We start from the raw sequence: 13428 nt of genomic DNA, 5'->3' as shown, positions 1-13428 counted from the left end.
TTAGAGTGCTACAACAATAACAAGCACTTCTACATTCTGAACTATGCTTGAATTGAGCATATACGAGTACAAAAATATATACAAACAGCGAACAATGTCAACTTTACGGCAACAAACAAGCAGAATACTACATGACATGAAGCAGCTTCAGCAGCAGCAGCAGCAGCAATCAAGATTTTCTGTATCTTTTTCTTGTCTCAGTCTGCTATTGCCCTCCTCCTTCAAATGGCAAGTTGGAACCTAAGGTGAATAAATAGCCCTTCTAGCCAGCCAGCATCACAGGAATTGGTTCTAGCATCACAGGCCATTGAAACAGGTTCAAGGGCAAACTTTACACACAAGTGATGCCCAAACTGGAGGAAGATCTACCACCGGTGGACCACTACCTGTGATGCTCACACATCTGGCATGTGGTAGTAGACCTGGGGTTGGCGTAGGTGCAGCGGTCGCAGGACCAGAGATTGCCGTCGTCGAAGCTGCGGCTAGGAGCACCGGATCCGGAGCTGCTCCCAGCCACTGCTTTGATCTTCCCACTTTTGGATTTGCTGCCCAAGCTCTTGCAGCTTGAACTCTTGCTGCATGTCGCCTGGTTATTGGAAGTGCCAACATCTTTCAACCCAGTCTCCAGGGCTCGAACAAGATTCTCAAAATAGTTCTTAGTCACACTGATGTAGGACAAACACATATATCAATGAAATTAATATCAAAATCCTTGTAGTTAAATGTATCGATTTCTCGACAATAAATGCAAGCAAGAGTAAATGCTAGCATTCAGTAGATACAGAGAAGAAAAGGTGGCTAGGTATCATGAATAAAATAAAACCATGATCTTTAAGGAGTCAAAAATGTTCCCTAATATGTTTGGTGCCTCCTACTTTAGTCAAATAACTACCTCAATAACTCACATTGAAACTTCCATATCTAGTATATCAGAGAGAAAACTAAAGTTCAAAATGCTATAAAGTAGAACATGAAACAAAAGTAGTTAAATGTTATGTATTCCAGAGAACCAAGCAGTATATTGCAAGTGACCAGTGTACTGGGCACAGCAGAGAAAATATACATGAAAGTGACCAAATGAGAACAATCCAAGCTAAACGTACTAGTCATACTATAACTATGATTCCCAAACTGGTCTAGCACTTGAATTAGTCAGTTTCATGATAAGTTATTAAGCATAATTTCTAGCGGAGTAACCAAGAGCAAAAAATTTATATATGTATTCAACAAGGTTAAGTGCACGCAACTTGTATAATTAACACCGTTGAAAGTGAAGAATTTATCAAGCTTGGTGGTGCATTTAGCACTGTTGATATCCACGGCTAAATGCACCACCAATCTGTTGATATAATCACAAATATCCATAAGTCAGAAAAAAAAAGAAGGATAAAAGGTAATTCGGTGCCAAAAACCCCTGTAGCCCAACAGCCAAAGACACAAACCTAACTGAAAATTGGAGTCATCATCAAACCCTTTTCAAATCAACTAGAACATGATACAGCTTCAATGGACAGTAAACACATAAGGGATATGCTCTCTTATAATCAGAACCTATGCTTTCTTAGATCTCCCCTGCTTACTAAAACAGGGCACAGATTAAAAACACAATGGCACGACTAGACTAGAGATCTCTATTTCATGGATACTAACACCTGGAAAATTCCCTGGTGAACTTTATACACAATCAATATAACTATTTACACTTAATACTTTAATAGTAAAACAAAGTAAACTATAACTATCCTACTAGACTGTCTCAAGAAAAAAGTCAATGTTGTTATTCTCTCACCATGAAGCCAGTCTGATTCGACTTCTACTTCATAGCTAAAATTTTTATCCATAAAAATTTGGTAGCCTCAATGCCAACTAACCCATAAGCCTAATCAGAGGCTTTTGAAACAAATAAAGAAAATCCAAAATAACAGACTAAGGATCAGTCTAAGACAAAGAGAAGGTCCTTTTCCTATTAACCTCGCCATACTATACAAATACCCTACCTGGGCAGTGGATATAAATCCTAAGAAGACCAATATTTAAGTGGAATGAATTACGGTGATGGCATCCTCACACAGACCCGAGTGTTGGGCCTCTAGATGTGGAACCATAAAAATTTTCATGGATGACTTGGTCCACCTATGTAGCTTTTTTAAATCTCTTAATTCCCTATATCTTAGTAAGTAAAATGTGAGATGAAGCTACCTGGTCAGACCAGCTAACTTTGTACGGAAGTCATTAAAGTCTGTCATAGGACCTTCTGCATCAAGGTAAACTTGGAGTTCCTTTTCTGCACATTGATGAAGGCGTTCTAAACCAGACTCAGCCTCACCTGAAAAATGATTAAAGATGATTCTTAGTAATGAAAAATTATTCAAAATAATATTAATAGTAAAAAGCATATATTTGACAGCTACATAAAGAAGCAAGTACAAACCTTGCAAATATTCAAAGAACTGTCTCTTGGCATGTTCATGTTCTGGCAGGTAATAACCATAGGCATATGTCCACTTCAATACTCGCCTACACTCCACTATCTGTATAATGAAATGAAAAATATATCAGGAAAAGGAAGGTGAATCACATCCTGTCATTAGAGTTACATCATGTTTCTAGCATAAAGCTAACCTGTAACCAGGCTTCAATTATGAACTTGAGCTGGGATTCAGGTTGGCTTTGTGTGTCACTTAGCTTCTCAAGCTGCACAATTGAAACAAGTAGCCACTGGGTGCACTTCTTATAATGTATTATAACTGATTGTTTTATATTTATTAAGGGCCATCTTGGAGATGGTGGCTTTGGCATTCTTATTCAGTTGATATGTGATGCCTTTTTTGAATGTGTACTTAAATGAAAAAAGATGATCTGAGGTCAGCTTCAAACAGACAAGATCAGTTATTATTGTTAGAAGCAGACAAGTCTACCAATACCACAGTTGACATGACATATAAGTGCTCGAAAGTCGAAACAGCTCCGTACCTTTTCAGTTTGCATGCTGTGTAAATCTGCAAGTGCCTTCTGCCTTGACTGCAGGTTATAAAACATAATGTAAAGTCCAATCTAGATAATTCAATTTTCTAAAGGGACAGCCTATGTAACTAGCAGAGTGGACAAAAAATTATGCATAAACGAACACAAGGGAACAAGGATGCACCTATTTGGTAGTCAGTGCAACAAAATGTATTATGTCAAATAGGCCATAAAGTTATGCTTTATTAAGAACAAAGAGACAAAATTACTACAATCATAAGTTCAAAGAAAAATAACAAGAAGAAAATGGTACCAATCTTTAGGGAGAAAAGCAAATGAGATGAACTATACACAGAATACCATTACCATGAAGAGTTGCAATGACATGCAAAAAAAGCCAAACCAGAAGATAAATAAGAACACTATCCCATTTTTTATCTCAATAATAAGCTTCCTAAATTGGAGGCTTATACACACAAGATCCAAACACTAGCAATACAACTACAATGTGATGTTTCATTAAGTCCATTGCTTAAAGCAAAACCAAGATTTAAACTTCCACAAAAGACATGGATCAAGGCAAGAAGTTGTGTTGCCAATGATCGATCATATATCAAGAATGCAGATAGTCAGAAACAAATTCTAGCAATAGTGTAAAATTTTTCCAGGCAATAACCCCAACTCGAGTTGCTTTTAATAACTTCAGGCCTTGGACTAGTACAAGGGGATTAGTTAATCAAACTTCATCAAGCTGAAAAAACAAAGGTCCATTTGAAGAGAGATTTAATGATTGACTACAAAACCACAGAAACATTTTGTAAGGCATGTAATCTTCTGGATTTCTTGGACTAAATCCACATTCAATGAATTCATTATGTGATACCATCAATAACAAGATATGGAATCATCTGGAACACAGGAGAAAATAAAGTCAAACCAATTCAATCCACTGCAAAAACATTCAGCAAAAAAGGAACAACGTGTCATAGCCAAGTAATACTCTTAGTTACTGCGATGGATTCTGAAGTAAATTTATCATATTAAGTAAATGATACATCACAAAGTTCAGTCAGTACATGATGACATTGCACTACAAAAACTTCTTATAATTGAACAATAACAAAAGACATAATATGCAAATCAGAACTTCATTTACGAAACATATACAGTAAAACATTTTGTGAAGCTTGAAACATGTTTCTTGCACCTTTGTCAAGTTAAATAAAGGCATATGAAGAACAACATCACATATTAACATTATAACAGAACCAATGCCAGTAATGTCTAAATGTAAGCAGGTAGAAAACCATAAATGTATGACATTGATGATTGCCAACCATGTTACCAGCTAGCAATTGATGACTGGTCGACGCTCAATTCACTTTCAGCCACTACCAAGTAAATAGTTTAACATTAAACCCTTTAAAGACTACTGATTGACCAACTAGGAGCCCAACAGCCGGGTAGTGATCTAACTATTGGTATGATCATCATCAGTTTGCCAAAAATTATCTATCTACAAATGATCTGCTGGTTTCCTGAACATCAACAAGCAGAGAGTTCAAAATGATTAAAATGCAATGTTTTCTTTATCATTTGAATGGTAAACTAATGTCATGTTTCATGTGCCACTTTCAGGATGTGGCTTTCTAGATTCAGCCACTTATAGGCAAAATAGTCCCAAAATCAAAGTATAAATCATCATGGTATCATAGATTTATAGATTCCTTGGACAAAGAAAACAAATTTAAACTACAGATGGGAAGGAAGAAAGAACAAAATTTACATACTGATTGATTTGTAGCCCATCGTTCATAATAATGTGTGTATCTCTCAAGAGAATTTTTAGCCATTTCTCTCCTCCTTTCAGATTCATCATACTGCAAGTATTTATAAATTGATGAGGATGCATGTGTGAGAATTGAGAATTCATATAGTCCAATTCTAATCATTCCATAATCCATAGAATGAGAAAATTGCTAATCATACCGCTCCTTCCTGTTTTGCTGATTCGTAGCGATTACAAGCATAGAAACCACCAGTCCTCTCACCATGTTCTGACCATGGTCCCAGACATAACCTACAACAACAATCAAGGAACATATAAGCTGCAGAATTCACAAAAGAAGCCTCTAAAGTACTTATAAAGTGAAGATCTATTACCAGCAAAATTCAAATTTACAAGGAGGTGTGCATGTTATATGCATGCATCCCTGGTTTTTCTCAATTGGACGTTTGCACTTTGGACAAGGCTTCGAGTTCGCTAAAATCCTGATATATTATCAAAGAATATGATTAGCACAAAAAAATGCAATAATTAGAGTGTCATCGCTTTTATGTGATTGAATCACAAAGCCCATTGGGATATGATAACTGGAATAAAGTATATGGATAAGGTCAAAGATTAAAATGAGAGACCTGCTGGGGTTCATACACAACAGAGATGTAAAACACATGTTGACTGAAAAGTTAAAACATAAACTAAAACAAGTTTTTTCACGAGCCAACAGTTCTTAGTTACTTATCAGTGGCATTTAATGTAATCTTTGATAACTATCTTGTTCATCTCATCCTATATGAAGTAATTAACAGTAAGCTGTATGTCAATATTGAAAATAGAATAAAAGATTAAAGGAGAGAGCACATACAAACAGTTTGTATTCACACACACATTACACAAATCCAGGAGAAAATGGAAGGAAAGGTATTCCTTTCCTTCCATTTTCAAAAGAACAGAGAAGATAACCCACCAGTTGGACCCTTTACAATTTATTAAAGATCATAAAATTCAGGTTTTAGAACTTTCAAAGAGGTGAAGACAAGACAAGTTCCCACAATGTCATAACAATACCTGTTTTGAAAACTGAACTTGTAGAAGTAAAGGAAGTCAAAAGGTCTACAAATAAAAATGCAAGCTTCAGGATTAGGGGTGAACTAACATCAGTATTCTGAAGCTAAAAAGTTGCAGAACTAAAGCTATTGATGAAGAATCAAATGAAACCAAACAGGACATAGAACTTTCCACAATAAAATGGGTATGCAAAGAAGCATAATATTAAAAAGGCTTAATTATTCAGATTATCATAGTTGCCAGAAGCTTAAATGCAATGCTCTACATATCATTACAATTTCCTATTGCACGTCTCTTGTCCAGCTCTATTTTACTCCCCTTCCTTCAGGGACAAGGAACAACTGCTGCCTTTCTTTCAGCAGATTGCTTAGATTAGGGAGGAGATGATGTAAAACCATAATTCATCACATATCACTTCAAATAGCTGGTAGTTTCTGAGAGGTGTTTCTCTCAGTGGAACTTGATTTAACTAAATTTTGTATGCTTGGCTTGGAGTTAACTCAGTCAGTTGGAAACAGTTCGTTCACTGTTAAGATAGGTCCAAGAATGCTGCATCAATTGGATCTTGTCAATTGAAATGGGTTGTACCAAAATAAACCAAGCTCCATTGGACTGATGAAACATACCAAGGACATTAAGACATTAAGCAGCTTCTCCAATATCCGGATCTTAACCTCCATGCCACCTACCAAAGTCGGAAAGGTGCTCTGTGGAAGTACAAAATTGTGGCCTCTCTGAATCAAGGTTCATTTCTAAAAATATCCTATAGTTGTTTCTAGTGGAACTGCAATTCAGGCCTCCAACTAACTCTGAGTGGAAGCACCCTAAGGTGCACTATGATCTCTTAAAGCATATACTTCATACTTTAAAAAATAAGTTGTCTTTTATTATCAAAGTGCCCCTCTCAAGAGAGGAATCTGCAATCCTTTAAGCTATAATAATGACTGAATAACCAGGATAGGATGCTCAAGGTAGCGCTTGCAAATAAAGTTGAGCATAAATAGGACAAATAAAGGCTTTCAACATGCCTGTCATTTGTCGCAAGAACACCTTGGTATGTGGTTGGGCACATGACCAACACAGCATGACACCAGCTGACCAGGTGCAGCATGCACTTAATACATGATAATACAATGGTACAATGGTCATGCAGCAAAGCAAAGAATATCTGTTAACATATAGTTAACTACAGGAATTTAAATATAATGAAGGAATCAACTTTGCAAGAAGTATCATCAAATCAGACTAAAATTAGAATTGAAGAGAGTGAAATGTATTACTGAACGTAACACAAATATCATAACTGATATTGTAGGGAACAGCAGTGAAGGCAACAGATAAAAAGGACATTTATCTATTATATCCTGTACCAATTCATATTTTCAGATTCAGCACTGTTCTTCAAAATCCACTTTGCTACAGTGGCACAGTCAACTGGCCGGTGAGCTTCCTCGGCACACTGCAATTTTTATTTTAACAGCTCAGAATAAGGAGAGATGTAAGCATACTTCTAATAAGATTTATAATGTGTTGCCAAAGGTAAACTTACATTCCAGCAAAAGCTATATGAGCAGCTGCAGCAAACATCATAACTTCCACTGCCAATAACAAACTCTACAGCAAACTCACAACCAGGGGCAGGACACCATTTTATCTATAAAACAAATTAAAGAATCAAAAAAATTGTGAAGAAAATGAGAGTGTAGCCAGAAACCTCATCGAGAATTTCACAAGACAACACAAGGACATTTTCAAACCAAGAATTAACCAAGGTTTGTTGTACCACCCAAGTAGGTACGGTATGGGCGGTACGTGCCGGTTCGACTCGCTACCGAGACATGGCTTGCCCGAGTGCCTATCGGCATGCCCCAGCATATCATGTATTGGTACACCGGTATAGACCGATATGTACCATACCAACAAATCTCTGAGATGGGTCTGGTAGGAAATGGCAAACCCTAGAATTAACAATATAGAAAAACAAAAGTGCATTGACAATAGCCTTTGCACCGGACCACCCTTTCCTTTTGCAACTCATAATCACATTAAAGTACAACTTCTATTGATTTTAGAAAAAAAAAGTCATCATAGATGCCATTACTCAGTCTTTCAAATTTCAGTGACAGGCATGAGCTGGACACAAGAAAGAAAGAACTTAAATAAAATTTTGGATAAAAGTTATAAATCTCGGACCGATATTGATTCAGCAACCCGTTTGATATAATAATGGTATACCAGATGGTAATACCAACATGAACCACCTACAAAAATAATTTAAAATTAAATACCAACCAGTATTGATCCTTCGTCACACTACTAAATATTAATCAATATATATTGGTTTGACTTGGACCAATATTTGAAACCCTGATTTCTATATCCTTAAATTATAAGTGTCATGTGTACCTTACCTTTCTGTTATCTTCAACGTAAGATCTAAGAAGATATCGTGAATACTTCTCTTTATCTTCGCCAGTAGTCAAGACATCAATCATGTTTCGACCAACAGCAGCACCACAAGAAGGATCAGGGCATCGCAACATTAAGCACCCAGGGCCATCACTTATAGATGTACTAATGTAACCTGCAAGTTGGAAGTGTATGATCAACCATCAAACAAGAACCCTACATAAAATACCTCAGCTTCAAATAGATTCTAAAGAATATTCTATCAAGTTTTCTAGAACAAAGGCACAGCACAGAGATGCAATTCTTAAAAAATATAGTTTGAAATATCTTTAAACAACTCAGAAAGCATACAGAAGGCCTGATAGAATTTAGGGTTAACATGTTACTGTAAATAAATTACACAAGATGCAGGCTTTAGAAAGTCTGGAATCCAATTCCTTATGACCATCATACTATCATCATAAAATCAGACCTTTTGATCATTGGTCCCAAGTAACTTCATACTTGATATCAAGTGATATATTCCTATGAACAAGAGCAAAAAAATGTGCAACTGGCATGGTGATATCAACTGGCATTACGACAAAAAATGTTCATATTAGCATTCAAATTGGAACCAAAATGCCTACTTATCTTAAAGAACAGGTGCAAAAACATATTTTATAACTGCAAAGTGAAGAAAATCAGACCTAACTAACACCACAAACATCAGTTATAAAGCCATGATAACAACTAAAATCAAAATAACAGACCTCTCCAGCAAGCCCCACAAAAAGGATGACCACATGAAGCAGAACTCATCCTGCCACAGGGATAGTTTTCAAAACAAATCCCACAAGTCAGCTGCCACAAGCAAAGTCAGTCCATAAGGGGGAAATCATTGAAAATATAAAAAATAATTCCATCTCAATGCCCAAATATCCAGAAAGGGATAACTAATACTATACTAACTTCTCTAGCATTCGAAATCTCCACTGTTCTCTCCAACAAACCAACAGCCTTCCGAACATGCCCTTCATCTGCAAACCACTCATCATGCACCCTACTAATACTCCTGCATAATCGAAATAAACATGCAATCCATATCATCACAACAATAATGAACAAAAAGAAGTAAGTGATAGAGGAAGTTGTTTAGCATAGAAATGCTGAACTACTAGTTCAGCAGTAGGTTTTTTGCTACTGCAATTATCAAAGAAAAAAGGAAAATTTATCCTCATTTACAATGTAAAGAACAGAAACCAGAATGAGGCATTTCAAACAATGCAAGAATGTTGATTTCTAAAATCATTTTCATAATATTTTTATATAGGTCTTCTAAATATTTGCTTCTCCAGAATAGGGGAAAATTCTTTACATCTCAATGTTCTTATTCAATATGCAAGCTCACAAGGAATTCCATATCCCCTGAGATTACTGGTGACACAATTAATCATAATATATACTTTGATAAAGAGTAAGCTAGAACCTATATCCCTACATTTTGCCCTTGAATAAAGTACCAAACGTTTGCAATAGAAACTTCAAAATACAGCCATCTTTTGAAAGGTGAACATATGAAGTTAATCAGTTTCTCTGGTTCTATTAAAAACCTTGCAGTCTGTTTTCACTGTGTCTCCAAATAGATGGGAGGGTTTAAGGCATATGGCATGTGCTGACCATGTTACTTTTGACATAAGGTCATCATCAGTTAATTAACTAAATATATACAATTGACTCAGATTAAATATCATTAAGAGATAATGAATAAAAAAGGTGGTACAAGAACATATTATTTTATAGTTCCCAACTTCATATTCTATAAACATCTGTAATAAATCAATGAGCTAATAAGAGCACATCTAATATTCTATTGCAACTTTGGTAGTTAAAAGAAGTGGTACTCTATTTTGTATTGTACTCTAAAATAGTGATAGCTAAAAATAAGTGAGCAATGTATGCAAATATTTTAAAAAAGATCCACACAGAAATTTCCACTTTATAAGTTAACACTCTTACCAGTTATAATGACGAAGAAGAATGCATGCTGCATATCTTGGTATTGAAAGTACAGTAGATACTCTATTAATATTTTCATCCTGATGCTGCCGAATATCAGCCTCACTCAAAATAGTATAGTTTTGCTGCCAACAGAAAAGTGCTGAACAACATTAGATGAACATAATAATGAACCATTTACCAGAATTTATTCTCAATATAAAAAAGGACCTATTTCGAAACTTCCAACTATTACTTAAAAGCATTTATTTCATTAAACATTACCAAAAGCAAATAACAATTTTCTGAAAGCAATTTATGAAGCCATATATGAGTATACCTCAAATGACGACCTCGCATAAGCCCAGCATAACCTTAGTATGCAATATTACTGTACATGCAAAAAAGGGGCTGCAAATTCTACGATACACAGTCACATGACTGCACATAAGGCCTACGCGACCTTGCTATGTGGTGTTACCATATATGTAAAATATGCAGCCATATATTCAACTGTGCTTACCTCTGTGGCTAAATGAGGTGTATGCATTAGAAATCAGTCATATATGGTATGTGCTTCTCCCTATTTATCATAAATATTTTACTACTATAATTAAATACTCCGATACATGCTCCATGATGATATAACTTTAACTAATTAAACCTTTATTTGTGCTGTATAGTTTATAAGCCATCAATTTTTTTATTTGGCCATAGCATACATTCATCTATAAATAATTTTAATGCAGATTATATATTTCTTTGGTTGTACTTATAGAAATAACAAATGCAGTCCCTGCTGCAAATGCATACTTTACAAGCAATATTAAATTCCTGCAAACAATGGCAACTTTATAACATTGGCAAATAATTCCATGCCAAGTGGAAACATCATAAATGTCAAACCAACTTAGAGCACTCTAAAGTCTACACTATATACTACAACTTCATATAAAATTGTAGTGCTCGAAAATGTAGTTGTAGCACTATCTATTGCTAAAACAAAACCACTGCACAGAAATTGTCAAGCAATTAATTACTTCCTACCTATTGTTTGTGGTGCTGACTACTAAATGGCAAATACAGAAAAAAAATGCTTATAAGATATCTTGGACTGAAAATTGTTTCCTTAATTAAGAATTTATTTTTGGCAGCAAAGACTTGTGATTCAGGTCAATTTAATTCAATGAAAAAAAAAGATCAATAAAACATAATAAGAGAAAGAAAGCATGATTCTAAGTTTATTGCACACTTTGGCCCATACTGCTATGTGCAGTAAAAAATTTATTTATATGAACCAGTGGAATGATACCAGAGCTATTGCCTCCATTGGACTGACTATGGTACTAAGTGATTCCAAGCAATCGATACAATAGACTCCTCATGATATAGAACAATCATGCTAATGTCACTGAAACACCACCATCTACAGAATTAACAAACTGTATAAGAACACCTGGGTCTTTTCTAATCAAACCGCAAAATGATAGAAATGCCAAAAAGCCGCATATGATAATTGTAATGGCAACAGGGGAATATAGTGAGCTAAGGCCATAGTTACCTAGAACACGTAACATTCTGTGACATGGTATAATCTCATGTACAGGTACATGGGATCTGTTTAATTGGATTCTTATCTCAAAATGTTGTGTTAAATCACTTACATTGCTTGATAAATTTAGTAAAATATCTTGTGTATACAAGCAAAAAATTAGGTCAGAAACAATGGCCAACTTTTTTATGAATGGAATACACAATAGGAATTCTGGATTAACAAAGCACAGACACATCAACATGTTTATTGTGTTTGTGTTGTCTCCCTGCAGACACCTAGGCCAGAAATTTGATAGTAAATAACTTTGGCTTTTGACATGAAATTTGATAGTAAATAACTTTGCATGACATGAGGAACATAAACAGTATGGCAAAGACAACCAAAATATAACAAATAGTACTACAGAAAAATAGAATCACATATTAATTGTCCTTGATATTCTCACTCAACATCTAACATCCATCTTCTCAATGTTCAGCTTGTGAACTTAATGAAGCAGATGAACTTTAAAACAAAGATGGACACAATTCCACAACATCATTGCAGTTTGTATTCACCTGGTAAATCGTTATCTACCATAATGCGCAAGAAACATAAAGTCAGTAGCTACAAGAGATGAAAATTTATGTATTCAATCTGAAAATAATGAATCTTTCAAAGAAAGAAGTGACATTATCATCTCCTATGTAGTTCTTTTGACACCAAATCAACAATCTCGTACCACATAAATCTATCCAACTTCTAGGCCAAGCCAAGAACTACGCTATAAGCCTAGAGAGAATCGTGCCACCAATCCGATTACAATCTACAATGATTTGGCTTTACAAGCAGCTAATTTGGCTCCTTCACGCATCAAATTAGGTTCAAGGATCTCTAACACCACCACCAAAAACATGAAAGCACGGCCATTAGAAAGGGAAGGAAACTAAAAAAGACAAAAAATAGGGATCTTTTTTGCATCCCCTCACCTGCTGGCGATGGGAGGTGACATCCTCGGAATCATCCGAATAGTTATCGCCAAAATTATAGTCGTCGTCCTCGCTGCCCATCCCCGTCTCCCCGGTGTAGAAATCGTCCTCCACCGACTGGACGTCGTTCGCGTCGTGCATGTCCTCCTCCGAACCCATCCCCTCCGCCCGGAGCCAAACTCAGCGCCCTCAGAAACCCTAAAAACCCGCGTGGGTAGGCGATCGTGCAGAAAATGGGTGGGATCAGCGGGCCAAATCGATTGGAGAAAGAGGGGGAATGGGATCGGAATCGAGGGACGGAGAAGAGGGGAGATTGTACCGCGATAGCGAGAGGGGAAAGGGCGATTGGGATCTCGTTATTGGATTTGCCACTCTTCAAAGAGAGGCATCTCGTCGCCCTTTTATAGATGAGGAGAAATAGAGCGATGAAAGGAAAAAAGAGAGGGATGATGGAATTACCATGATCCCAAAAATATGATAATTAAGGGAGAAAAATATTAGAAAATTTATCAAATAAAGCCTCTCATAATTTTTTTTGATATTTTATTTAAAAGACTTCTTCCAAATAATTCCCCTAATTAATTTTTGCCTCGTAGCATTTTTTTTTCATTGATTTAATCAAAATATCCTTTCGTTCTTCACTTATTACCTCCATCATCACAAGGGAGGAGATGACACATTGTAAAGGAGAGTGGGCAACGAGA

At 35.9% G+C, this 13428-nt stretch overlaps 1 protein-coding gene across 1 annotated transcript; it reads right to left on the bottom strand.

The window, feature by feature from the left end:
* Nucleotides 1-13164, bottom strand: LOC135641053 (probable E3 ubiquitin-protein ligase ARI8). The gene is made up of 16 exons (XM_065156048.1): nt 13044-13164; nt 12725-12922; nt 10223-10347; nt 9176-9278; nt 8977-9067; nt 8227-8399; nt 7365-7469; nt 7186-7274; nt 5128-5235; nt 4954-5044; nt 4755-4844; nt 2974-3021; nt 2623-2694; nt 2432-2531; nt 2200-2326; nt 1-665 (listed from the first exon to the last, which is right to left on the bottom strand). The coding sequence occupies exons 2-16, from the start codon at nt 12881-12883 to the stop codon at nt 383-385; spliced, it is 1764 nt and encodes a 587-aa protein (XP_065012120.1). The 5' UTR covers nt 12884-12922; nt 13044-13164; the 3' UTR covers nt 1-382.
* Between the last annotated feature and the right edge of the window lie 264 nt (nt 13165-13428).

This window comes from Musa acuminata, chromosome BXJ3-6 (genome assembly GCF_036884655.1).
Source record: "Musa acuminata AAA Group cultivar baxijiao chromosome BXJ3-6, Cavendish_Baxijiao_AAA, whole genome shotgun sequence".
Classification (NCBI taxonomy): domain Eukaryota; kingdom Viridiplantae; phylum Streptophyta; class Magnoliopsida; order Zingiberales; family Musaceae; genus Musa; species Musa acuminata.
This window is presented reverse-complemented; position numbering and strand designations above follow the sequence as displayed.

Excerpts from the sequence above, each read along its gene's own strand:
- LOC135641053 (XM_065156048.1), bottom strand. The coding sequence starts at position 12,883 with ATGGGTTCGGAGGAGGACATGCACGACGCGAACGACGTCCAGTCGGTG. Across the intron at positions 7,275-7,364 it reads CATATAGCTTTTGCTGGAAT|TGTGCCGAGGAAGCTCACCG; the intron begins GTAAGTTTACCT and ends TAAAAATTGCAG. Across the intron at positions 2,327-2,431 it reads GTTCTTTGAATATTTGCAAG|GTGAGGCTGAGTCTGGTTTA; the intron begins GTTTGTACTTGC and ends ATCATTTTTCAG.